At 35.6% G+C, this 25,042-nt stretch overlaps 1 protein-coding gene and 1 pseudogene across 1 annotated transcript in view; one reads left to right on the top strand and one right to left on the bottom strand.

Moving 5' to 3' along the window:
* The window catches only part of PAWR (pro-apoptotic WT1 regulator), a 124,768-nt gene that overhangs the window by 85,812 nt on the left and 13,914 nt on the right, over window positions 1–25,042 (top strand). Inside the window, exon 3 of the mRNA XM_047066643.1 lies at window positions 11,405–11,439. Within this exon, the coding sequence (XP_046922599.1) occupies window positions 11,405–11,439 (35 nt within the window). The remainder of the gene's footprint in view (window positions 1–11,404; window positions 11,440–25,042) is intronic.
* Window positions 1,787–2,499, bottom strand: LOC124502149 (60S ribosomal protein L15-like; annotated as a pseudogene).

The following is a 25,042-nucleotide window of genomic DNA, read 5'->3' as shown; positions in this document are numbered from 1 at the left end:
TACTGAAGTTTAATCTGTGTAGGTTAAACTTTTGTGTTTTGAATTATTTGTCCAGATTTCCAGAGATAAATTTATTGGGCCAAAAAACAAAGGATTATAAGGACTTAAAAAATTTCTGATACATATTGACTAAATTATTTATGAGAAAAGGTTTATCAGTTTATATAATCAATGGCATTTTGTGGGAGGGCATTTATGAGTTTTATGTTTCTTCTGTTTTTATTTGATTTATTTATTGATTTTCCTTTTAAAACAGTCTCAAGTTTAATGAAAAGTTATAAGGGAGTGACTGGATGGCTCAGTTGGTTGAGTGTCCGACTCTTGGTTTCAGCTCAGGTCATGATCCCAGGGTCCTGGGATCAAGCCCTGCATTGGGCTCCACGCTGTGTGTGGAGCCTGCTTAAGATTCTCTTTCTCTCCCTCTCCCTCCCTCCCTCCCTCCCTCCTTCTCTCACTCCCCCTCCTTCCCTCCCTCTGCCCTTCTCTCCTGCTCAAGTGCTCTCTCTCCTCAAATAAAAAAAAAGAAAAAAGAAAAAAATGTTATAAGTATTGTACAGAAACTTTTGCCCCTAAATTGTTTGAGAATAAGTTGCTAATCTCATGTCCTATTACCCTCAATTTTCTTCTTTTCTTTTCTCTTTTCTTTTCTTTTCTTTTCTTTTCTTTTCTTTTCTTTCTATGCTGATCAACGCCAACTTTAATTCTTTATCCCCACACTATCTGATAGCCACCAGTTTCCCAATCCTAGCATTGGTTACTAACTTATAAGTCTTAAGGTAAATTCTTCTCATTTACCTAATGTTCAGTTTCCATCAGTTTTAATATACCCCAGTATAAATACCATTACTGAGTGCTTTGCATGAAATTCAGTATTCTATGGATGCCATAGAGTTGTGGGATGGAACAGGAGCCTTTGCCTTTTATGTGAACTTCAGCAGTACTGTGGAGACCAAGGCAATTTTGCTTGGGTAAAGCAGGATTTATTTTCATTTGTAAGAGAACCCTCTTGCAGCAGTTTTATTCAGTTCTAAAAATGGTAGCATTCTTTTAAACTATTCTTTCAGAAGCAGCCACTAAGTAAATGGAATATCGGATTAACCCTAAAAATGTGGGCCTTGGTTAACTTTGTTATTCTGCATATAATCATGATAAAAAGATTAGGCTATTCTTCATATTTCTAAGCAAAATCTAATTTAAAAAAGCTTGTTCTTGGGGCGCCTGGGTGGCGCAGTCGGTTAAGCGTCCGACTTCAGCCAGGTCACGATCTCGCGGTCCGTGAGTTCGAGCCCCGTGTCAGGCTCTGGGCCGATGGCTCAGAGCCTGGAGCCTGTTTCCGATTCTGTGTCTCCCTCTCTCTCTGCCCCTCCCCCATTCATGCTCTGTCTCTCTCTGTCCCAAAAATAAATAAACGTTGAAAAAAAAAAAAAACTAAAAAAAAAAAAAAGCTTGTTCTTACCAAACTCCTAAAAACAGCCATTTGAGAGGAAACCACTAGAGCATTATATCACCTCAATGAAGCTGTTGGTATCGTTACATGCATCAACAAATCTACATGGCTAGCTTCTGCATTCCACTGTTACAGAAGTTATTTTACACCTGTTATACCAAACAGCAGTTAAACACTGACCTATAAACTTCCCAATAAGATAAAGCAAAGACAGAAGCGTTTATCTTACTAGATACAAGATACACCACCACTTATAGTCTTCAAACATTATTGCATTTTAATTTTCATAATTTGACAGTGCATTCATGGAACATTCTGCAGACAATGAATTTTAGCAGACAAATTAAAGGACACTTTTAAGCAGTTATGACTGTCCTAAATTGTGTATCAGCTCAGAATTTTACAAACATCACTTATGTTAGCAGTAATAGTGGAGCTGGAGAGTATTCATCTTCTCCCTGCTGCATGGCGAGAACCACCAGTAGCATGGTGAGAACCACCAGTAGCATGGTGGACCTTGTTACCCTTTCCAAGGCCACATTCTCATAGCCTGCAGATGTCAGCCCTCACATCTCCCTGTGCTTGTAGACTGGTTTGGTGATTCACTGCGTGTCAGGATTTCTTCTGATAGCTTTATGGAATTGATCAATGAGGATAACTTGACAGAATTTGTATGTGGAATCTTTGCCAAGCTAGTAAGAATTCAGGACTCTCAGACCCCCACAGTGGTGTCCAGCTCACTCTTCTGCAAGAGACTGAAGGCTTTGGGAAAGCTTTAGCTGGTTAATGCCATGATGAGCAGGCTTTCTGTAGGCTGCACCCTTAGGCACTTGGTGTTTGTGGCCACCCATACTGCACACAAATCCAATATATGATATAACCTTGCTTGGCCTTGTATCCTTGTGTGTGTGCTTTTTTGGGCCAGTTTGGGCAAAGGCCCTGTCGAGTACAGAGAGCTGCTGGTACTACCAGAAGTGTACTCTGAGAAGAGAGCGTGTTGCATTGGACTGCTTCTTCCTCCATAGCTCTTGGATGTACCTGTAAACACCCATCTTGGCTTACCTTTGAGCTGATGGTTGCCACCAGACAGAAAGGAAAGAGCCTTTCTCCCCTTTCCTGTGTATTTTTTACAGAGACTCCTACATAACCACAGGACAGCTTTTAAAAACAGGAAATCAGGGACACCTGGGTGGCTCAGTCAGTTGAGTGTCAGACTTCGGCTCAGGTCATTATCTCATAGTTCGTGAATTGAAGCCCCACATTGGACTCTGCTGTCAGCACAGAGGCTGCTTTGGATTTTCTGTCCCCTTCTCTCTCTGCCCCTCATTCTCTCTGTCTCTCTCAAAAAGTAAACATTAAAAAATAAAAATAGAAAATTAAAAATGACACATTCTTGCCATCTGATATTTAGATCTTATTCAGGTTTGACCAGTTAGTTGTCCCAATGATGTTCTAAGTATAGCAGAAGGATCTAATTCAGAATTATGTGTTGCATTTAGTTGCTGTTACCTCTTTAGTTTCCTTCACTCTGAAACAGTTCCATAGTGACTCTTTCTTAATCTTAACACTTTAAAAGATTATAGGTCAGTTATTTTATGATATATCCTTCAGTTTGGGTTACCTAATGTTTATGCATAATTAGATTCAAGTTATAGATCTTTGTCAGGAATATCACAGAATTGATGCTATATTCTTCTCATTGTGTATCTTATCAGGTGGCACATAATTGTAATTTGTCCCATTGCTACTGCTGATCATTCTGGTCATGTGATTTTCAGGCTTCACTTTCCCTTTCTTAATAAGTATTTTGTGGATACTTTGAACCATATAGGTACCTTAATTCTTTAAACTTTCTATCACCTTTCTGTATTTATATCTGTATATCTGTATTGACTCACTATTACTTATTTTATCTGATGGGTTATACCCTGTTACTGTCTGTACTAGTTTTCTAGTGCTGTTGTAACAAATTACTACAAACTTATCTTAAAAATAGTACAAATTTATCATCTTACAGCTTTGTAATTGCAAGCCCTACGTGGGTCTCATTGGCCAAAATCAAGGATTAAAATCAACGACTTCAAGGGCTTAAATTAGGGCTGCATTTCTCTTTGGAGGCTCTAAGGAATCCACTTCCTTGCCTTTTCCAATGTTCTTCCTTCTTCCATCAAAGCCAACAGTGGTGGGTTGAGTACTTCCTACATTTTGTCATTCTGACCTTTCTTCCTTTTTAAAAATATAATATAATCCTATTTTTATTTAAAAATGTGAATATATACTATGTATGTGTTTACATATATATTACACATATATGTGTATGTTAAAAAATCTTCAAGGTATTACAGTAGTTATCTCGGTTGCAAAATTGTAAGTGTAGTTTATTTTATTTTTGCTTATCTTTTTTTTTTTTTTAATTTACATCCAAGTTAGTTAGCAAATATTGCAATAATGATTGCAGGAGTAGAATCCAGTGATTCATCCCCTACATATAACACCTAGTGCTAAAGCACCAAGTGCCCTCCTTAATCCCTCTTGCCCATTCAGCTCATCCTCCCACCCACAACCCCTCCAGCAACCCTCAGTTTGTTCTCCATATTTAAGAGTCTCTTATGGTTTGGCCCCTTCCCTGTTTTTATATTATTTTTGCTTCCCTTCCCTTATGTTCATCTGTTTTATATCTTAAATTCCACATACGAGTGGAAGTCATATGATGTTTGTCTTTCTCTGACTGACTTAGTTTTAATTAGCATAATACTCTCTCGTTCTATCCATGTTGTTGCAAATGGCAAGATTTCATTTTGATTGCCGAGTAATGCTCCATTGTATATATATACCACATCTTCTTTATCCATTCATCCGTCAATGGACGTTTGGGCTCTTTCCATACTTTGGCTATTGTTGATGGTGCTGCTATAAAATACATTGGGGTGCTTGTGCCCCTTTGAAACAGCACACCTGTATCCTTTGGATAAATAACGTAGCAGTGCAATTGCTGGGTCATAGGGTAGTTCTATTTTTAATTCTTTGAGGAACCTCCATACTTTTTTCCAGAGTGGCTGTACCAGTTTGCATTCCCACCAGCAGTGCAAAAGGGTTCCTCTTTCTCTGCATCCTCGCCAACATGTGTTGTTGCCTGATTTGTTAACTTTAGCCATTCTGACAGGTGTTAGGTGGTATCTCATTGTGGTTTTTGATTTGTATTTCCCTCATGATGAGTGATGTTGAGCATTTTTTCATGTGTTAGCCATCTGGAGGTCTTCTTTCTGACCATTCTTCTTAGTCGTATCTTCCTCTGACTTTCTTCTGCCTCTGTCTCCCCCTCCCTTTTCTTTTTGAGCAGGGGGCATAAGTGAGCAAGGGGCAGAGAAAAAGAGAATCCCAGGAGAGACAGAGAGAGAGAGAAAGGGAGAGAAAAAGAGAGAGAGAGAAGCACGGCTCACCCGAAGCGGGACTCGTGTTCGTCCAAAGCAGGGCTTGAGCTCACCCGAAGGGGGGCTGTCTTCCACTTTTAATAACCCTTGTGATTACGTTGGGCTATCAGATAATCTAGGATAATCTTCCTATTTAGGGTTGTTGATTAGCAACCTTAATTTCCCTTTGCCATATAACCTAATAGGTTTGAAAGTTACAGGGTTTAAGACATAGTTGGGCCTATCAGATAATCTAGGATAATCTTCCTATTTAGGGTTGTTGATTAGCGGCCTTAATTTCCCTTTGCCATATAACCTAATATGTTTGAAGATTACAGGTTTAAGACCTAGACATTTTTGAGGGTCGTTATTCTGCCTGTCACACCATCATTTATTTTGATCAAATTATCCCATATTTTGCCACTGGGAGCTCATTTGAACTTTTGTATCCTTTGCCACTTCTCCATTCTTGGAATTGGAATACTTCCTTGGCATAATATGATATTACAGGCTCATCTTTAACTTTTCTACACCAACTTTAGAAGCAGCTATTTCTTTAAGAAGCCAAGGAGCTCTGATTCCTTTTACTGGAAAATATTTTGAAGCCAAGATATGCACTGTAGGTATGTTTATGTTATTGAAGTGTCACCATTCCTGGTCCCTCTCTGAGTATAGACCTACAAAATATGTGTATATCTATATATACATACATATGTGTACATATCTATTTTGTCTTCTGTCTGCCTACCTACCTACACCTATCTGGGTAGATACTGAAATGAATTTATACTGATAACTTTCAATTCTAATCTCATAGGGTTTTATTCTAGTATTTGTAACTCTCTTTTGTGAGAAACAAACATCGAGAAACTTGCTTCCCATTATCTGTGATGTTTTCTTATTTGTTCAATCCCTTGTATGTAACCTATCTCTCATTGCCACCCTTTGCCTCTATTTATGCCCTCCTCACCACAAGTGGGTTCTGCTGATATCCCATGTTGGCTTTCCTTGTGCATGAACACTCTGCTGACACTCTTTAGGCTTGGGCATCCTGGATGCCCTCTCTACCCTGCTTGAGTTGTGACTCGCTGCCCTAGATCACCCCTCCTCTTCCACTCCCCAGGATTCCTTCCTTACCCTGCTTAGCTTCTGTCATCCTGTGATAGGCTGCCCTTCCTAGGGTCTTTCTTTGTTCATGTTCAGACTCTGAGACCTCATGCTGGGTTGCTTCTCCTTGGAGACTGTTCTTCTTCATGTAGGGCTCCAGTCTTCTGATTGCCTGGTTTGGGGCACTGTTTCCTCCCTATCTAGCTCTGCCCTATCTAATGGCTTTAGGACTGAATCATTCAGAAAAAGAAGGGGAATGATGAGTTTTTCCTGTTTTAATCTTTGTTAATTTGATAAAGTTCTTGTTTTCTCATTTTTCTTACTGTTTTATCAATTATACATTACCGATACTTTGTTCTGCATTCATCCTCAGCAGTGTATCTTGCTACATTACATATACGAGTATAGCTGCTTTAATTTAGTCCTGAGGGCCAGTTAGCATGTTATGCCATAATTTTATTGAGAGCTATGGCTTTGTCATTAATTAGTTTTTTGAATAACTTTAGTATTATTTTGCTATATTTAGTTGGGCTTGTATTTCTCTGATCATATTTCACACATGCTTTTATATTTGTTTATACTTTACAAGTTCTGATCTGCCAGTGCACCTGTAAAGACAATTCGTGGGATTTCCTTAGTGACCATTCTAAGCTTAACTGAAGCAAGAATGTCTTATTTAAACTTACACAAACAGTTGGTGCCTTGCCAACATTTTCTAAGCTCTATATAGGTCTTTCTCCTTCCCTGTAGTAATATAAACCATCCCATTGCAAGGAAGATTATTTCAGACAAAGTATTATTTTAAATCAGTTGTGTAACAGGCTTTGAGGTTACCGGAAGGTCTAATTACATAGTCTTTGAAACTTTTAAGACTAATGTCAGTCTTAGCAGTTGTTTTTTCACAAGTCATTTCAATGATACTGGTATTTCTCCTCCACACCCTTCCCCCCATTTAGACTGGAATTGTCAACTTTAATAGGTATAGTAATTATTGAGTTGTTCTTTGTTGCCACAGAAATATAGAGGCTTCTAGTTAACAAATCTGAGGTGAAGTTTACATTTGCGTAGAGTATTAATGTGTAAAAAACATCAAGCATTTTCCTTCTTAAAATTATTATAATTTTAAGGGTGCCTGGGTGGCTCAGTGGTTGAGCATCTGACTTTGGTTCAGGTCATGTTCTCATGGTTCATGAGTTCAAGCCCTGCATTGGGCTCTCTGCTGTCAGTGCAAAGCCCGCTTTGGATCCTCTGTCTCCCTCTCCTTCTCTACCTTTCCCTGGCTTGCACTCTCTCTCTCTCTCTGTCTCTCAAAGATAAATAAACATTAAAAAAATTATTGTAATTTTTAAATTATAAAAGAGGATCCCTGCTCTTGATTTTGTTTTTTTCTAATATTTTCTCTTTTTGGCAAGAGTTTTAGAGATTACTTTAAACTGCCTCTGTAATTGTCCGTCTTGAATACACACACGAGAAGCAGGCTACCACTCCTCCCAATTTCTTCTTCTATACTAGTTCTCATACAAATATAGTCTATCCATTTTGAGAAACATTCCATTATGAAGGAATGTAATTTGATTGCTAGAATTACTGTGAAATAACATTTAGCTACAAAATGTGTAATCTAATAAAAGACCCTATTTAAATCTACCAATAAAGAATAAGCTTTGGGTGCTTGGGTGGCTCAGTTGGTTGAGCATCTGATTCTTGATTTTGGCTCAGGTCTTGATCCCAGGGTCGTGGGTTTGAGCCCTGTGTCGGGCTCTGCACTGAGCATGGAGCCTGCCTAAGATTCTCTCTCTCCCTCTGTGTCTCGCTCTCATTCTGTTTCACTGTAATAACATCAACAACAAAAAAGTAATAATGATAAGTTTAAGTGTGTTCTGTCTGTTTCAGAATCTAACTATTGAAAAAATAGATATATAGAAATAAGCTTAAATTCTAATTGTTTACAGATCTTGGACCTGAACATGGAACAATTTGATCAGGTTATGATTTTATCAATTGCACCAAACTAGCTGCATAGAAAATACCGTGTGAGGGGTGCCTGCATAGCTCAGTCAGTTGAGTGTCCGACTTTGGCTCAGGTCGTCATCCCACGATTCGTGGGTTCGAGGCCCGCATTGGGCTCTGTGCTGACAGCTCAGAGCCTGGAGCCTGCTTCGGATTCTGTGTCTCCCTCTCTCTCTGCCCCTCCCCCACTCATGCTCTGTTTCTCTCTGCCTCTCAAAATAAACATAAAATAATTTAGAAAATACTGTGTGAAACTTAATTGAGATATGTTTCAAGTGACTAGTTGTTAAAAAAAAATGCTGCAAGAAATATAGAAAACCGATATTATACAACTTCTGTTAGTATACTTAACTGGAAACTTGTTTGATCCTGACTTTAAGTCATTTATAATTGGGTCAAAATATAAAATTAGTATAATGCCACCATACTGTTGCTGAAAACAATCTTCATTTCACATTTCTACATTTGTTAAAATTCTACTCTAAATCTGTTATTAGTCAGAGTTTTACCAAAAGTATTAAGGAAAATGATTATGTTAAACTTCAGAAATATTATTTATTGTAATCTTGTTCCTATCATTTCAATCAATCTATCAGTAACCCACAAATCAGTAAATCCAGTAAAGGCTATTCTCATTTAGCAATTCTGCTTACTCCATTTCAGTGAAAGGTAGTCTGGATAATCAAGCTGATGTCATCTTTTAAAATATTTCAATTATAACCAAAATGAGAGAAAGGTGTTGTTTTGGAACCTATGGCATTAATAGCATTTTTTTCCTAATGCATATTTAGACATCATTTAATGTTGTGTGTTAGTTTTAGTTCATGTAGAGTAAGATTAGGGAAATTTATAAATGAAAACCTTTATGAAATGTTAGTTGAGTGAGGTGCCCGAGTGGTATGGTTGGTTAAGCATCTGGCTCTTGATTTTAGCTCAGGTCTCAGTCTTGTGATTCTTGAGTTCGAGCCCTGCATCGGGCTCTGCACTGACAGTGCTGAGCCTGCTTGGGATTCTCTCTTCCTCCCTGTCTGCCCCTCCCCCGCTCATACTTTCTCTCTCCCAAAATAAATAAATAAAGAGAAAGATTAATAAAAAATGTTGAATACTGTTTGTGAAACTTTAGGGGTAAAAGTTTCATATGAAATCATTATCATCTACATTCCATAAAAGGTACTTTAAATGGATACACATAAGCTTAGTATTTCTTTTTACTTTATCTAAATAACCAGTGACTAAACATTTTAACCTAGTTATTTTGGTTTCAAAAATAATGTTAAAACTAGGTTTTATAAAGTATATTCTTTGTTGTTATTTGTTAGAGATATTTTCAGAGAAGATTTGTTTTACATGTTTGACGTATAAGGTACAAATACTCTGCCCCGTCTTTAGGAACTGCCACTTTAATGACAAACAGATAAAAGACTCTTTCGAGAAAGTTTACTTGCTAAGCTTTGTTACAGTCCCTTCTTGTAAAAACATCTGATGCCCAAAGGAGAGTTAAAATATCTTTAAACCAACTGTCAAAGCATGGCTTCTCCAGAGGTAATCCTGGTAAGGGGTCAAACTCATGCATATGGACACTTCTAGTATCTGTCTGTCCCCTGGTTATTTTCTGCAACTGGTAAATTCCAAAGAGGTACTTTTCTGTAGTGTCACATTATTAGGGGAGTTATTTCCATACATTGTCCATACATATTGATTGTATATTATTTGAGCTGAGGTTTTGGAGGAAAAAGACTCAAAGGTGGGAATCCCTGTCTTCCAGAAAATAAGACGTATGCCATACATGAAAAGTTGAGGTAAACATATTCAAATAAGCAGTTTAAGCTTTCCTAATGGGAATATACTGACTTGGAATAATTGAGACAGATTTACTGAAATTCCACATAGAAAAGTTAGTAAAGATTTTTTCATATTCCTGCTTAAAAAAAGTCTTAGTTGTGGAATATAAATTGTAAGCTTATTGTAAAGGAGTTGTGCCAATTTTTGTTCATTCATGTCCTTTAATCCCCAATAATCTAATAAAATACACAATGTTACTCCTATTTTAGAGATGAGAAACTGAGACTGATAGAAGTTTAAAAACTTAGCCATAGGGGTGCCTGGATGGCTCAGTCAGTTAAGCCTCTGACTTGAGCTTTGAGAGCTCCATGTTGGGCTTTGTGCTGACAGCTCAGAGCCTGGAGCCTGCTTCGGATTCTGTGTCTCCCTCTCTCTCTGCCCCTCCCCCCGCTCATGCTCTGTCTCTGTCAAAAACGAATAGACATAAAAAACAAACAAACAAAAAAAAACAACAACACAACTTACCCATAGTCTCATAGCTACTTAAGCCTGTCTGGTTGGAACTTGGATCTAAATCTTACTGTTAACCATATGGTTTGCTGTACTGTATACTGTCCTTTATTGTACCATGCAATCAATATTTGCTGTTTTAGTCTGGAATCTAGTCATTTTATAAAGGGAGCTTATTCTCTGATTTTAACATCATTTGTTCTTTACTGTAGAGTCTCTCTTGGAGATTTTTAATGATAACTAGAAGAAAAGAATTAACAGTTTTTAAAACGACTCATTTCATTTTGACTGGTTTTATTAAAATGAAATTGCAAAAAATATTTGAAGAGCCTGAGTTATTAAAAGATTGAACAGAAAAATGCCTGGTTATTTGCAAGGTAATAATTTCCCCACCTCAATGGTTAATGTTAACTTTCAGCAACCTTTCTTTTAGATAGCTTACCATCAGCTTTTATGCTGATTATACTTTCTTACTTTTTATTTTTAGGTGTCTTTGAAAATAGTCATTAATCATTATATGTATGTGGTGAATTTTTTTTTTAATCGAGGGCAAAAAAAAAAAGTGGAGGGAGATGTATATGATTCTAATTGTGTTCTTTTTTTTTTTTTAATTTTTTTTTTGACGTTTATTTATTTTTGAGACAGAGAGACAGAGCGTGAACAGGGGAGGGGCAGAGAGAGAGGGAGACACAGAATCCGAAACAGGCTCCAGGCTCTGAGCTGTCAGCACAGAGCCTGACGCGGGGCTCGAACTCACAGACCGTGAGATCATGACCTGAGCCGAAGTCGGATGCTTAACCGACTGAGCCACCCAGGTGCCCCACTAATTGTGTTCTTAATGCTTATTGGCTTCCAAAAAAAAGTTGATTGGTTGATGAATGATGCTTACTTTTTCCATTTTCTGAGTTTTAAAAATCTTCTAAATTAAAAATACACTTTTAAAAAAGTGAATGGTTTTGTCTGAAAAATCAGATGTAGAGTCTTGTTTAGTCTGACCAGCATTGTGAATTTTTAAAAGTATTGATATTTGTTCCATATTAGTTTCTTTCAAAATTAGACATGATTAACTGATTTATATAATCGGGAATTGTGTTCTTGCACACACACCCAAACTGATGTCTTTATTTTTACTTTACAGGAGCCATCTCGAACAGTTTCAGGCAGATATAAAAGGTAAGAATCCTTAAGTTTTGACCTACAACATATAGTTAGACATGGCTTAACTAACTAGAACTGTTTCAAACACCTTGTTGAAAAATAAGAAACCTTAATATCATGCTCTTAAGAAATTACATTTGTAGGTGGGAGTATAGTCCTTTCTGTCTGACCATGATTTATTCTGAGATACCCTGCTGTCTTGGAAAACTGTACATACCATGAATTTGTATGGGACTGATGAAATTAGCAAAATAAAAACTTAGAATCAGTTTCCCTTATATATTTGAACATTGAAAATACTTACACTATCTTTATTAGCTTGGACTGCCATAATAAAACACCATAGAAAGGATGGCTTAAACAGAAACTACTTTTCTCATAGTTCCAGAGGCTGGAAGTAAGAGATCAGAGAGCCAGCAAGGTCAGGTTCTGGTGAAGGCCCTCTTCTGGGTTGCAGACTAACAACTACTTGTCTTGTCCTTAGTGTGGTAGAAGGAGCCCAGGAGCTCTCTCAGGTCTCTTTTTTTTTTTTTTTTTTTTTAAATTTTTTTTTTTTTTTCAACGTTTATTTATTTTTGGGACAGAGAGAGAGACAGAGCATGAACGGGGGAGGGCCAGAGAGAGAGGGAGACACAGAATGGGAAACAGGCTCCAGGCTCTGAGCCATCAGCCCAGAGCCCGACGCGGGGCTCAAACTCACGGACCGTGAGATCGTGACCTGGCTGAAGTCGGACGCTTAACCGACTGTGCCACCCAGGCGCCCCTCTCAGGTCTCTTTTATCGGAGAACTAATTCCATCCATGGAGTCTCCACCTTTGTGACCTAAGCACTTGCGAAAAGACCCCACTTTCCTAATATTACCATGTAAATGAGGATTTCAACATACGAATTTGGGGGGATCTTAAAACATTCAGACCATACCAAGTCCTCTGCACAATGAGCATTGCTTTTACTAGAAAATGTGTTTGAGTGTATATGTACCTGTATAGGAAGAAAAGCAGAATTAGATATGAGAAGTTGTTTAATGGAGATTCTTGGGCTATTAGCTTCCTTTTTCCCTGTTGAAGTCGTAAAGATTACAGAAGATGTGGTCACACATGTGCAAACAATCATAGAGTCATGGTAGACCTTATCAAGTGTTTATAATGTCCAAGGTGCTTTACATAGAAATCTCGCATTCAATTCTGACAATTATCTTAAAAGATAGGTACAGTAGGTACAGTATTTACGTTCGTTTTGTAGATGAGGGAAGTAGGGTTCAAGAGGTAGAATAATTTCACAGGGGTACAAAGCTAGTGAACAGTAGAGTCTAGATTTGAACTCCAACAACCTGACTTCAGAACACACGTGCTTGTACCATCTACTTAAATTCATACATATAAAACCTTTTATTTCCTCTATTTGTATGTTAAAGTTTAAAGTATTTTGTTGAAAGTTTTGGTTATTACATTCCATCTAAAATAAAACATTGATTAAGAGGAACTTTAATTTTAATACATATAAATAAATACACAAATTGAATAAATAAAATTTTTTTTGTTTATTTGTTTTGAGAGAGAGAGAGCACGTGAGTGTGATGTGGGGGGTGGTAGAGAGAGGGAGAGCAAGAGAATCCCAAGCAGGCTTCCATGTCTGTGCTATCAGCAAGGAGCCTCACACGGGGCTCAAACTCACAAACCGTGAGATCAGGACCGGAGCTGAAATCAAGAGTTCAATGCTCAACTGACTGAGCCATCTAGGCACCCCTAAGATTTAATTTTTAAGTTTTACTGTGGGCCGTAATATCTATTAGTGGTAGAAAGGAGTAAGGCCAAGATAATCAGTAATTGAATTAAGTAGGTCTGAAACTGTCTCAGGTGAACTATATTTGTTACTGCTTCTTTAATTTTCATTTCTGACTAATTTTGATTTAGGTATAATGAAACCTGTGATTCCTTTTAGCTTCTGACATTTTAAAAAAAATATTTATTTTTAGAGAGAGAGCACGCACAAGAGCATGAGCAGGGTAGGGGCAAAAAGAGAGAAGGAGAGAGAGAAAATCCCAAATAGGCTCTGCACTGCCAGCATAGAGCCTGATGCAGGGCCTGAACTCATGAACTGTGAGATCATGACCTGAGCCGAAATCAAGAGTCAGACACTTAACCAACTGAGCCACCCAGGTGCCTCTAAGCTTCTAACATTTATACACGGCTTAATAATTTCTACTTAACATGAATAGCTTAAACTGGAAATCTTTTCTTTTGCCAGAAATTATTGCCAAATAGCTCTGATTTGGCTATTTTCAGGCTACCTCAAACCAAAAAAAAATTTACCATTAGTTTTTGGTTTGGGGAATAAAGATAAACTTCAGTAACTTAACAAATGTATAAGTATTTATTTATTAAATAATAAACGTTGAATTATAATTGATACTTTTCAGATTAGTGTTAAGTAGAATCAACAAGGGAATAATTTTCTTATAAATACTCATCAAAAACTTTATGTATCATTGTGTTAAATCAGTAAGAAAATTGGTTTTCCATCATGTATGTGTTTATTGTAAGCTTTTTAGATCATTTTACTTGGGACCTATTCCTGTATTGGTACTTTTGTTATTTTTGTTACCTAGAGCATGTTTTGTTACTTTTCAGCTTTCAAAGGTTTAGCCCTGTTTAATATTGTTATAAAACATACATTCTTAAAAGCTTCTAGTCATTATTCACTGACTTACAGCAACTCGTTGTTTGAATACTGTCTAAAAAGAAAAAAATACTAAAAAAATAAAAGTAAACATAAAACTCAAGATCTGTATCTGAAATTATCAATTCCTTATCTAGAGGAATTTGTTAAATTGTGCATCAATAGTTCATTACTTTCATTAATTTGTCAGCAAGTTGTAGCAATGACTAGGGAATGGATGTTCCTTGGTGATTTGTGTCTGCCGACTAATGAGGATTTTAAAAAAGGAAGAATGGCTAAAGATTAGAAATTTGACCTCATATGTTAGAAAATATTTTCAGTACATCAAATAACTCATCTCCTGTACACAGCTAGACAAACTCTTAAAAGATCATTACAGGGACGCCTGGGTGGCTCGGTTGTTGGTTAAGCATCCATCTCTTGATTTTAGCTCAGGTCATTATCTCGTGGGTTTGTGAGTTCGAGCCTCACGTAGGGGTTTGTGAGTTCGACCCTCATGTAGGGCTCTGTGATGACAGTGCAGAGCCTGCTTGGGATTCATTCATTCATTCATTCATTCATTCTCTCTCTCTCTCTTTTTCAAAATGAATACACTTAGAAAATCATTAGATACAAGAACCCACAAGACTAGTTTGTATGTGTGCTGTTACAAATTATGAATTTAATATGTAATTTTTTCTTACAAATATCAAGAATGTACTTTTTGAGCACTGAGTTTGTTATACACTCAATCTAGTTAGGCTTATTTTACTGAATCAACTTGTTTATCTAGAGCATCTCTTAAAAACTGATACTAATTTCCTTTTTTTTTAAGTGTTTTCCTCACCCCCCCCCCTTTTTTTTGTTCTTGAAAGAGAGAGAGAGGGAGTGTGACAGAGTACGAGCAGGGGAGGGGCAGAGAGAGAGAGAGAGAGGGGAGAGAGAGAGAGAGAGAGAGAGAGAGAGAGAAAGAGGAAGATACAGAATCTGAAACAGGCTCCAGACTCTGAGCTGTCAGCACAGACCCTCAGGAACCGTGAGATCATGACCAGGGCCAAAGTCAGCTGCTTAATCGATGGAGCCACCCAGGTGCCCCCTGACTAATTTCCTTTTTGAAACATCTTTAGAAACTATTTGGAGATGGAGATAATGAAATTTCTGAAATTCAAGGTTTAGGAAAGATGGATCAGTGTCAGTGCATGTATTTGTAGGCTTTTTTTTTTTTTTTTCAATGTGTGACTTTGTTAATATGCTTACTTGGTTAAGTTCATAGTTCCTTGGTTAAAACAAGGATTTTTTTTCAAAGGCAAGACAGATTATTAGATGTGTGCTTATAGATAGTCTGCTCAATATGATATCTAAATAAAACTGTCATACACTTCAAAAAAAAAGACACTTCTAAAATGACTTGCAATGGGTAGGATTAATCAGGGTGTATAATTTACCATTTTTATTTAAGTAATTCAACCATCAAGAATGGTTCTGATTAAAAAACATGGGAAACAAGCTAAGACAAATACTAAGTTTTATTCTCACATAGTAATTAACTGGTTGTTTTGTTTTCACAAATATATTTAATTCAGTATTAATTACTTTATTAAGTAATTATGCCAAGTCATAAGTGCTTCTAAGTCATCCTCCTTTTTAGTAACCTTAATTTTAGGTTTCATTTATGTAGCTTTAAAAAAAAATTTTTTTTAATGTTTATTTTTTATTGAGAGACAGAGACAGAGAATGAGAATGGGAGGGGCAGAGAGAGGGGAGACTCAGAATCCGAAGTAGGTTCCAGGCTCTGAGCTGTCAGCACAGAGCCTGATGTGGGGTTCAAACTCACAAGCTGTGAGATCATGACCTGAGCTGAAGTCGGACGCTTAACCGATTGAGCCACCCAGGTGCCCCTTTAGGCTTTTTATTTGTTTAACTGTGAGCATAATAGACATACAGTTTTGTATTCTGGTGTGCTGCTTTGTTAATATTACTTCAGCTTTTATGTTTTAAAGAGAATGGCTAGTATCAATAGCGTTCTCTGCTTTTCTCCCTTTCAGTGATGTACAGAACTGCTCATTGTAACTGCTTTGGTGACCCATAATTTCTTTATTTTTTATTTTTATTTATTTAAGCACTCTCTGCATCCAACATGGGGCTCAAACTCATAACCCCAGGATCAAGAGTTGTATGTTCCTCTGAGACTACCAGCTGCCCTTATTCTTTATTTGGATTAAATGTGACTATGATTCTTTTCCTTAAGAGCCAACATTCTCTAATAGTTCTGCTATAATACTTGTTTTTGAAAACTAAAATTTGTCCCAGTTGATATATTAGGGAATAATTTGACCATAACACAAATTTTATGTTTGCTTATGCACAATTTTGTTCATCAGAAACACTAAGCAAACATAGAAAACTATCCAGCTCAACTGAACCACGGAGGAATACACAAAATATACACGTCACACATCTACCAACTTACCTCCGTATGAGCCACAGCCATTCGTGTGTGGTGTTACAACTTCCCATCTGATTTCAGATAACTCTCCTTTTTACACTTCACTTACTGTGAAAAAGAGAGGCCTCACTTTTAAAAGATACTATATCTCAAATTCTTATTATCTCAGATCTGTTGTTTTTGAGCTAATATACAGAGAAGTTCAAACCTTTATTTGTCACTTGATTCTTAAACTCTTTCATTGGAAATTGAATAGAACCTATGTAAGTTTAGAAAGTGAATAATTTATTCAGAAACCATTTTCATGCAAGATTTACGATGTCGCAACTTTTTTCTAAATAGAACTTTATAACCATTGTTTTAAAACCAGTAGTTCTTGTTTGATTGCACTTATGTTTTGAGAACCACTGAGTCACCAGAAATTTCTTCGGTTTGTTGGTCAGGGATCAAACCAAAACAATCAGCGAAATTCTTTGTAGGTGAGAATTACAGACTAAAGACGAAAGGTATCTTTTGGTAGTTGAAGAGAAACAAGTCGTCTTGGGACTTGTTTCTAAAGAAATCTATTCCTTCTCAAGATGTCGTATTTTTGTATTAGTATATTCTGTATTTTACCAAATGGTGTAAGGCATACAGTATTCTAACTGTGGTTCTTCTGGTTAATGGATCTTGCAAATGACATGAATGTCAAAAAATGATCATTTAAAAGTAATTGAGACACTGGTATATTTTGTGGACTGAATTGTTTCCTTGTGGATTTGTGAACTTTTATCTATGTTGTAAATATTATTAGCTAAAATTTACATAATATTTATTATGTACCATACACTCTTAACAGTACTTTCCTTATATGTTAATTCAGTTAATTTTCCCAACACCCTTATGAGGGAAATGTTTCTTTATATTCATTTTACAAATGAGCAAACTGAGGTACAGTGAAGTTTAGTGACTTGTGTGAGATAAGACAGATATTAATTGGTTGATTTTATCAACATATGTTGATTTACCTTATGTTAATGTTAATTTGCCTAGTATGGGTAGAATGTAAGATGTTTGATTCAGAGTTTGATTTAGCTTATTTTGACTCCCAAGTAACTGGACAGTACCAGTAACTGGATTTTTTTGTTTAACAGTTCTTTTTGCAAAGTAACTTCCACTTCAGTGGCTTTAGATTTTACAGAATCTCCTCAGCTGTCTTTACTTTGGCTGCAGTATGGGAAAATAACTTTTGTTCTTATAATCTTCAGTTCCAACAAAATCTAAAGTTATCTTTATATTCATGAAAGAGAAATTATGTAACAATATTTTGTGCAGTATCATTTTTAAGTGCATTTTATGTATTATATTTCCTTGGATATTGATCACTAATCTGAACTTGCTATTCCATATTTAATCTCTTTTTTAGAGAGTTTTGAGATATAGTTCAAATGGTTCATGATGTTTAAAAGTGTACAATTCAGTGGTTCATAGTACTTACTTACACAGTGTTGTATAGCCATGACCACTATCTAGTTCCAGAACTACTCTCCACCAAAAAAAAAAAAAAAAAAAAAAAAAAAGGGAAACCCCATACCCAGGAAATGGCCAGTCCTTATTTTCGCCTTCCCCTTAGCTTTAGCAACCAGTACTCTGCTATGTGTTTTTGTAGATTTGCCTATGTTGGGTAATGCATATAAATGAAGTCATACTATATGTGGCCTTTTGGTCTGGCTTCTTTCGTTTAGCATTATGTCTGCAAGATTTATCTGTGTTGTAGCCTGCCTGGATAATATCACAGGATGGACATTTGGGGTGTTTCTACTTTTTGGCCTATGTGAACATATTAGGAACATTCATGTGTAAATTTTTTGTGGTTCCTATTTACTCTTAATAAATACATAGACATTTTTCATATTGCTTAGTTGAAGACTTTTCTGAAAAAAATAAAATGGATGTTTTATCAAATACGTTTTGAATAGTTGTGAGATGCAAGGTAGTATGCTTGGCTGTTTGGGTGATACATTTTTTTCTTTTTTTTTTTGAGAGAGAGGGCACAAGTGAGCGAGGGGCAGAGAGAGAATCTAGGAGGGGCAGATGGAGAGAGAGAGAGAGAGAAAGAGAAAGAGAAAAGTGGAGTTCACCCAAAGCGGGGCTCTATCTCACAAATGGTGATATGGAGCCGATATCACAAATGATGACCTGAGCCAAAGTCAGATGCTTAATGACTGAGCCATCCAGGCGCCCACACACATTAAGATAAAAATGAAGCGCATATAATTTTAGCTGTTTTTACCAAGTACAGTGACTTACATCTGGAAGAATGTTTTCTGGATTTGTTTTGTCTATCCCTCAGGTAGTAAAATTTGAGCAACTGGGTATATATGGTGAGATAGTTGTCATATTTTATCTCTTTAGGTTAATTCACTCTATTTAATATGCCAGAAATTAATATAATATAGTTATAATGTAGACATTAAACTGATGATGTAGAAAACTATTAATTATATAGGATAATAATTACCTGTTTATGTTAAATGGGGAGAGGGTGAACATATTACAAAGTATGATACAGAACAAAGTCTCATAACATAGATCAGGTGTTTATAACTTGAAATCTATTGATGAACTAATATTTATGTAAAATAATTTATTGTTTATCTGGGACAGATCTTTTCAATAGATTTTCAAAGGGAGCTGAGTATAAAAGGTTAAGAACTACTATGTTGTAAAATGTATTGGCAATTATCTCTGGGTTGGTGGGATTACTGGAGATAATTGATTTATATTTTTCATTTCCTACAATTAATATATATCATAGTTTGAATAGAGTCTGAGAGTTGTTGATTTTGACGTTTAGTTGTGTGTGTGTGTGTGTGTGTGTGTGTGTGTGTGTATGCACGTGCGCTCGTGTGTAAAGGAAGAGGAAAGAGAAAACCTACAGAGAGTAAGGGGCTGTTATGAGGAGTGGGAGTAATGATGGGGGAGAATAAGATAGCGAAACATGGTAAAAATATGGAGGCCAATCATGTACTTGTTGGTTATTTAAGGGTTTCATGGTTTATCCAATACTGCTAAATTCTTGATACCCATTCTAAAAGTGGGATTTTACTCATAAGTCTTGTATTTCTTATAATTGCTAAGCCTTAAAATACCTACTTTAGTGGAAAATTCCTCTAGCTCTAATCTTATAATACTGTGCCAATCTTGTTCTCATGATAGTTTTAGAAAAACAATGTTTTATTCCCCAACATAACACCTCCCTAGACTTACCACAAAAGATGTCAAAACTCCCAGTGGGGAAAAACTTTCAGAAAATGGAAGTATTTATCTTTGATGATGCTTTATTCTTTTCCCTTTTCTGAATATTATAGTTAGTATTTTTTTATAGCTAAGGGCAAAAGAGATTCTTTTTGGAATTATATTAGTTAGAGATTTGTGTTAACATTCCTGAGTAGAGTATTACAGACTTTTTGGAGTTAATGAAACAGTCTTTTATTCTGTGTATTCTGCACTGTACATATATGTCCCTCAAAATAGGTTGAAAGCATTTGTTTTTAAAGTACACAGATCTAAATTTGGCAATAAGATCAAGTAACAATATTCACAGTTTTGACAGTATTTCTTACAGGTCTAGTACATAATGGGGATACAGCACTGATTTTGTTTTCTAATAATTATTCCTTGTTTTGAATTCATATAATACTATCATTTATGTATTGGCAAGCCTAATATGAAGAATCTTAGAAATTGTTAATTGTTTAAATTTTCTGAAATACTGTTTTAAGCTTGTACCTCAGGCAGAAAGGGATATCCATATTTCTAGGTTTTGATGTTTGTGGTTGTTAGGATTGTAATTTCTACACAAATAATGTTGTTGGTTTAGGTAACTGAATATTTTAAGGGGAAAGTTTTTTAAAAATGATTCTAATGCTCTTCTATAATATGATATGACTTCAGAGATACCTTACTCTCTTGATTTTCTTTCTACCACTTTGCTATTTCCTAGTTTTGTTTGTAGTTCTTCCTTTCCTGTACTTGTTCTTTATGTGGTGGTGTTAGTCAGCTCTCTGTATTCAACTTTATTCTCTTTTTGTTCTGTGTATTTATGCCAGAAATTTCCTTTACTTCAATGACTTCCATTACTACCTGTGCATATACTGATGACTCCCAAGCATTGGCTCTATTACCTGTGTAACCAACAACTTTGAATATCTCAGAAGTTTCTCAAACTCAGCATGTTCAAAAGTAAACTTGTGAAACCTGGGCAATTTCAGTAGTTGGCGTCAGAATCCACTTTCGCTGAAACCAGAAATCTGAGTGTTGCTTATGACCCTTCTTTGTTTTTTTTCCCCCCACTACATCAACTACATCCAGTCATTTATCAAGACTTATTGAGTTTATATCACTTATATATCTTCAGTGCCAACACACCAATCTAAGACATCAGCATCTCTTAAATAGTTTATTTTGATGGCCTCCAAACTGACCTCCCTACCTCCAGTTTTTTCTTCAGTGCATTTTATTAAAATGCTTCTTTCATTTTACCTGCTTTAATGACTTCCTATGATCTTTAAATGAAGTCTAAACTAGACTCCAAGGTGGAGTGATACACAAGATAATGTTGATATGTAGGAAGAAAATATTATAACTTTTATATTTACTTTTTAATCTAAAGAACACTATGACATTTCTTCTTCAGAGCTATTACTGTGTACTGTTTGTTTATTATGCCCTTGCTTTATATGTCAGATGGTCATTTGTTACTGGAGATATCCTGAGGGAAGCATGTTTCGTTCATTTTCTGAATGCTGCACAATACTGTGTTTTGTACGTTAAATGGATACATGAATTATTATCCAGTTTAATGTTTACAAAATAAATCTGGGGGGTAGAATTTTAAAAAAATATCAAACCAAGTATATAAATGCAAAGATGATCACATGATTGTCCAGCTGGCAAAATCTACAAAATCAGATCTTTTCTTACCTGCTTATTTTGGGTTTTAAGTGAAAGGTTTTAAAATTTTTAATTCTTATTTTAAGTTATCTCTTTCTGTTATGACAGCCATTAAAGATCAAATATGCAAACTGATCTTAGAGCTAGTGCTTTGAATCTCTGTATCACAAAATGTTAAAATAAGATCCTAAGAAATAATGAAGCATATTCACCTGTACTTTCAGTAAAAATATTATAGTCAGTTTTGGGAAAACAAAAAATTTTGTATCATAAATAATTAAAATGTAAATTTTAAATTCTTTTCATCCCTTTAGGTTCTGTTTTTTGTTGTACAGATGATAATTTAATAGTATGAGTATATTGTAAATCATAATAGTTTACATATATATAATATGTTACAATATTATATATTTGTATAATGATGTATATGTATTATATGATTTTATATAATATGATTATATTAATAGTCAGTATAAAAACAGTAAATAAACACACATACCAAACATGGTTATGTAATGAATGAAATTTAGAGACCATTAGTTCAAATTCTTCCATAAAATAGCTTTCAGGTTTCCTGCCTGCTTTTCTATCATCATATCTTACCATGCCTATATTTACATTTCATGCCTTAGTCTTAGCCATATGTGACTTTCCTGTTTCTTAAATGGGCCACGTACACTTTGTAGATATTTGCACATTCTTATTCCTCTTTTAAGTCTGAATTTAAACGTTCTCCAGCATACATAGTGCTACTTAAAGTGCTCCTTGAACTGTTTGTCATCAGCCTATGAAAAGATAAGAACAGAACTTGAGAGTAAACACTTAGAAGCTTGAATTGCATTTTGATATTGTCATTATCACATCCAAGTACATAATTAGTGGGCTCCTTTCTGAATAGGATATTGATTAATTAGTTAAAGTGCCATGGTGCTTGGGTGATTTTTTTTTTTAACTCAAATTTTTTAGACCTCTTTTAGATTAACAGCAAAACTGAGGGGAAGGTATAGAGATTTTTAATATATACTTTGCCTCCTCTTATTCATAGCTTCTCCCATTATCAGTATTCCCCAACAGAGAGGCATGGTTGTTAAAGTTGATAAACTTCCATATTACACCATAATCACCCAAAATGCATGGTTTGCGTTATGGCTCACTCTTAGTATTATACATTCTGTGGGTTTGGACAAATGTATGACATGTATTCATCATTATGGTATAATACAGAGTATTTTCACTGCTCTGAAAGTCCTCTGTACTCCACCTGTTTATCCTTCCCCCTTTTAAATCTTCCCCCTAGCTCCTATAAACTACTGATCTTACTCTACAGTTTGACCTTTTCCACAGTGTCATATAATTAAGATCGTACATTATATAGCCTTCTCATATGGCTTCTTTCACTTCTAATATGCACTTAAGGTTCTTTTTAGCACTGAGTAATATTCCAGATCTACCACAGTTTATCTGTCCATTCACCTATGAAAGGATATTGTGTTTGCTTCTAAATTTTGGGAATTATGAATAAAGCTGCTGTAAACATCCCTGTGCAGATATTTGTGCAGACCTAAGCTTCCAGTTTCTTCAGGTAAATGCCAAGGAGCATGATTGATGGATCATGTGGTTAAGAGTAGATTTAGTTTTATAAGAAGCTGCCAAGCAGCCTCCCAAAGTGGCTGTACAATTTTATATTTCTACCAGCAGTGAATGAGAGTTCCTGTTGCTCTAATCTTCAGTAGTGTTGGGGTTTTCATTGTTTCTGATTTTAGCCATTCTAATGGATGTGCATTGTTGTTTTAATTTGGATTTCCCTGATGACATAATATGGAACATCTTTTCATATACTTATTTACCATCTGCATATCTTTGATAAAGTGTCGATTAAGGTCTTTGACTTATTTTTTAATAGCGTTGTTTATTGTTGAGTTTTAAGAGTTCTTTGTAAATTTTAGATAATAGTTCTTTATCAGGTGTGTTTTTTTGTAAGTATTTTCTCTCAGTGTGGCTTGTCTTCCCATTCTCTTAACATTTTCTTTTACAGAGTAGAAAGTTTTAATTTTAATGAAGTCAGGCTATCAACTATTTCTTTAATGGATTATGCCTTTGGTGTTGAATATTAAAAGTCTTTTCCATAACTGAGGTTTTCTAGGTTTTCTCCTATGTTAGTTATCTTCTAGAAGGTTTATATAAGTTTTGCATTTTACATTTATGTCCGTTATCCATTTTGAGTTGATTTTTATAAAAGGCATAAGGTCTTTGTCTTAATTTTTCATTTTATGCATGTGGATGTTTAGTTGTTCCAGCAGCATTTGTTGAAAAGACTGTTTTATCTTTGTTCTATTGTACTGCCTTTGATCTTTTGTCAAAGATCAGTCATGGGTTATTTCTATGAGTTTATTTCTAGGCTTTCTATCTGTTCCATTGCTCTATTTATTCTTTCAATAGTACCACACTGCGTTGGTTACTCTAGCTTAATAGTTAAGTATTGAAGTTGGGTATAACCAGTCGTCCAGTTTTGTTTTCCGGTATTGTGTTAGATTCTGGATTTTTGCCTCCCTGTGTAAAATTTAGAATTAGTTTGTCTCTACAAAATAACTTGCTGGGGTTTTGTTTGAGCTTGCATTGACTATAGATCAAGTTGGGAAGAAATGACACTTCGCCAATATTGAATTTTCCTGTTCATTAGCTAAGAATATTTCTCCATTTATTTAGTTTTTCTTTGATCTCTTTCATCAGAGTTTTGTAGTTTCCCTCTTATAGATATAGTACTTTCTTATTAGATTTATGCCTAAGTATTTCATTTTGAGGGGAGCTAATGTAAATATATTGTGTTTTTAATTTCAAATTCCATGTGTTTATTGCTTGTATGTAGGAGAGTGATTGATTGACTTTTGTGTATTAAACTTGTATCCTGCAACCCTTCTATAATTGTTTGTTAGGTCCAGGAATTTTTTGTTGATTCTTTTGGGTTTTATATATAAACAGTGATGTCATGTCATCTGTGAACAAATACAGTTTTATTTTTGTGTTCCCAATCTGTATACCTTTTATTTCCTTTTCTTATTTTGTTGCATTAGCTAGGAGTTCCTCCAAGATGTTGAAAAGGAGTGGTGAAGGGCTCCCAGGTGGCTCAGTCAGTTAAGTGTCCAACTTTGGCCCCACATCTGACTCTTTGCTATCAGCACAGAACCTGCTTTGGATCCTCTACCCTCCCCTGCCCTACCCCTCTGCTGCTTGTGTTCTCTACCTCTCTCTCAAAAAATAAATAAACATACTTAAAAAAAAAAAAAAAAGGAGTGGTGAAAGATAGTCTGGCCTTGTTCCTGGTCTTAGCAGGGTAGCTTCAAATGTCTCACCACTTAGTATGATGTAGGTTTTTGTAGGTATCCTTTATCAAGATGAGGAAATTCTCTTCTGTGCTTTATTTGTCTAGAATTTTTTTCATGAATAGATATTGGGTTTTGTCATATACTTTTCCTACATCTATTGGTATGATCATTTGATTTTTCTTTGTCAGCCTTGATGTGATGGGTTACATTTATTGGTTTTTGTTTTTTGTTTTATTTTATCATTTTATTTATTTTT

The sequence above is a fragment of the Lynx rufus genome, unplaced genomic scaffold, assembly GCF_022079265.1.
Source record: "Lynx rufus isolate CCGP_SWC_20201006 ecotype Redwood Valley unplaced genomic scaffold, mLynRuf1.p SCAF_7, whole genome shotgun sequence".
NCBI lineage: Eukaryota > Metazoa > Chordata > Mammalia > Carnivora > Felidae > Lynx > Lynx rufus.
Note: the sequence above shows the minus strand (reverse complement) of the source record. Positions and strands in the feature narration are given on the sequence as shown.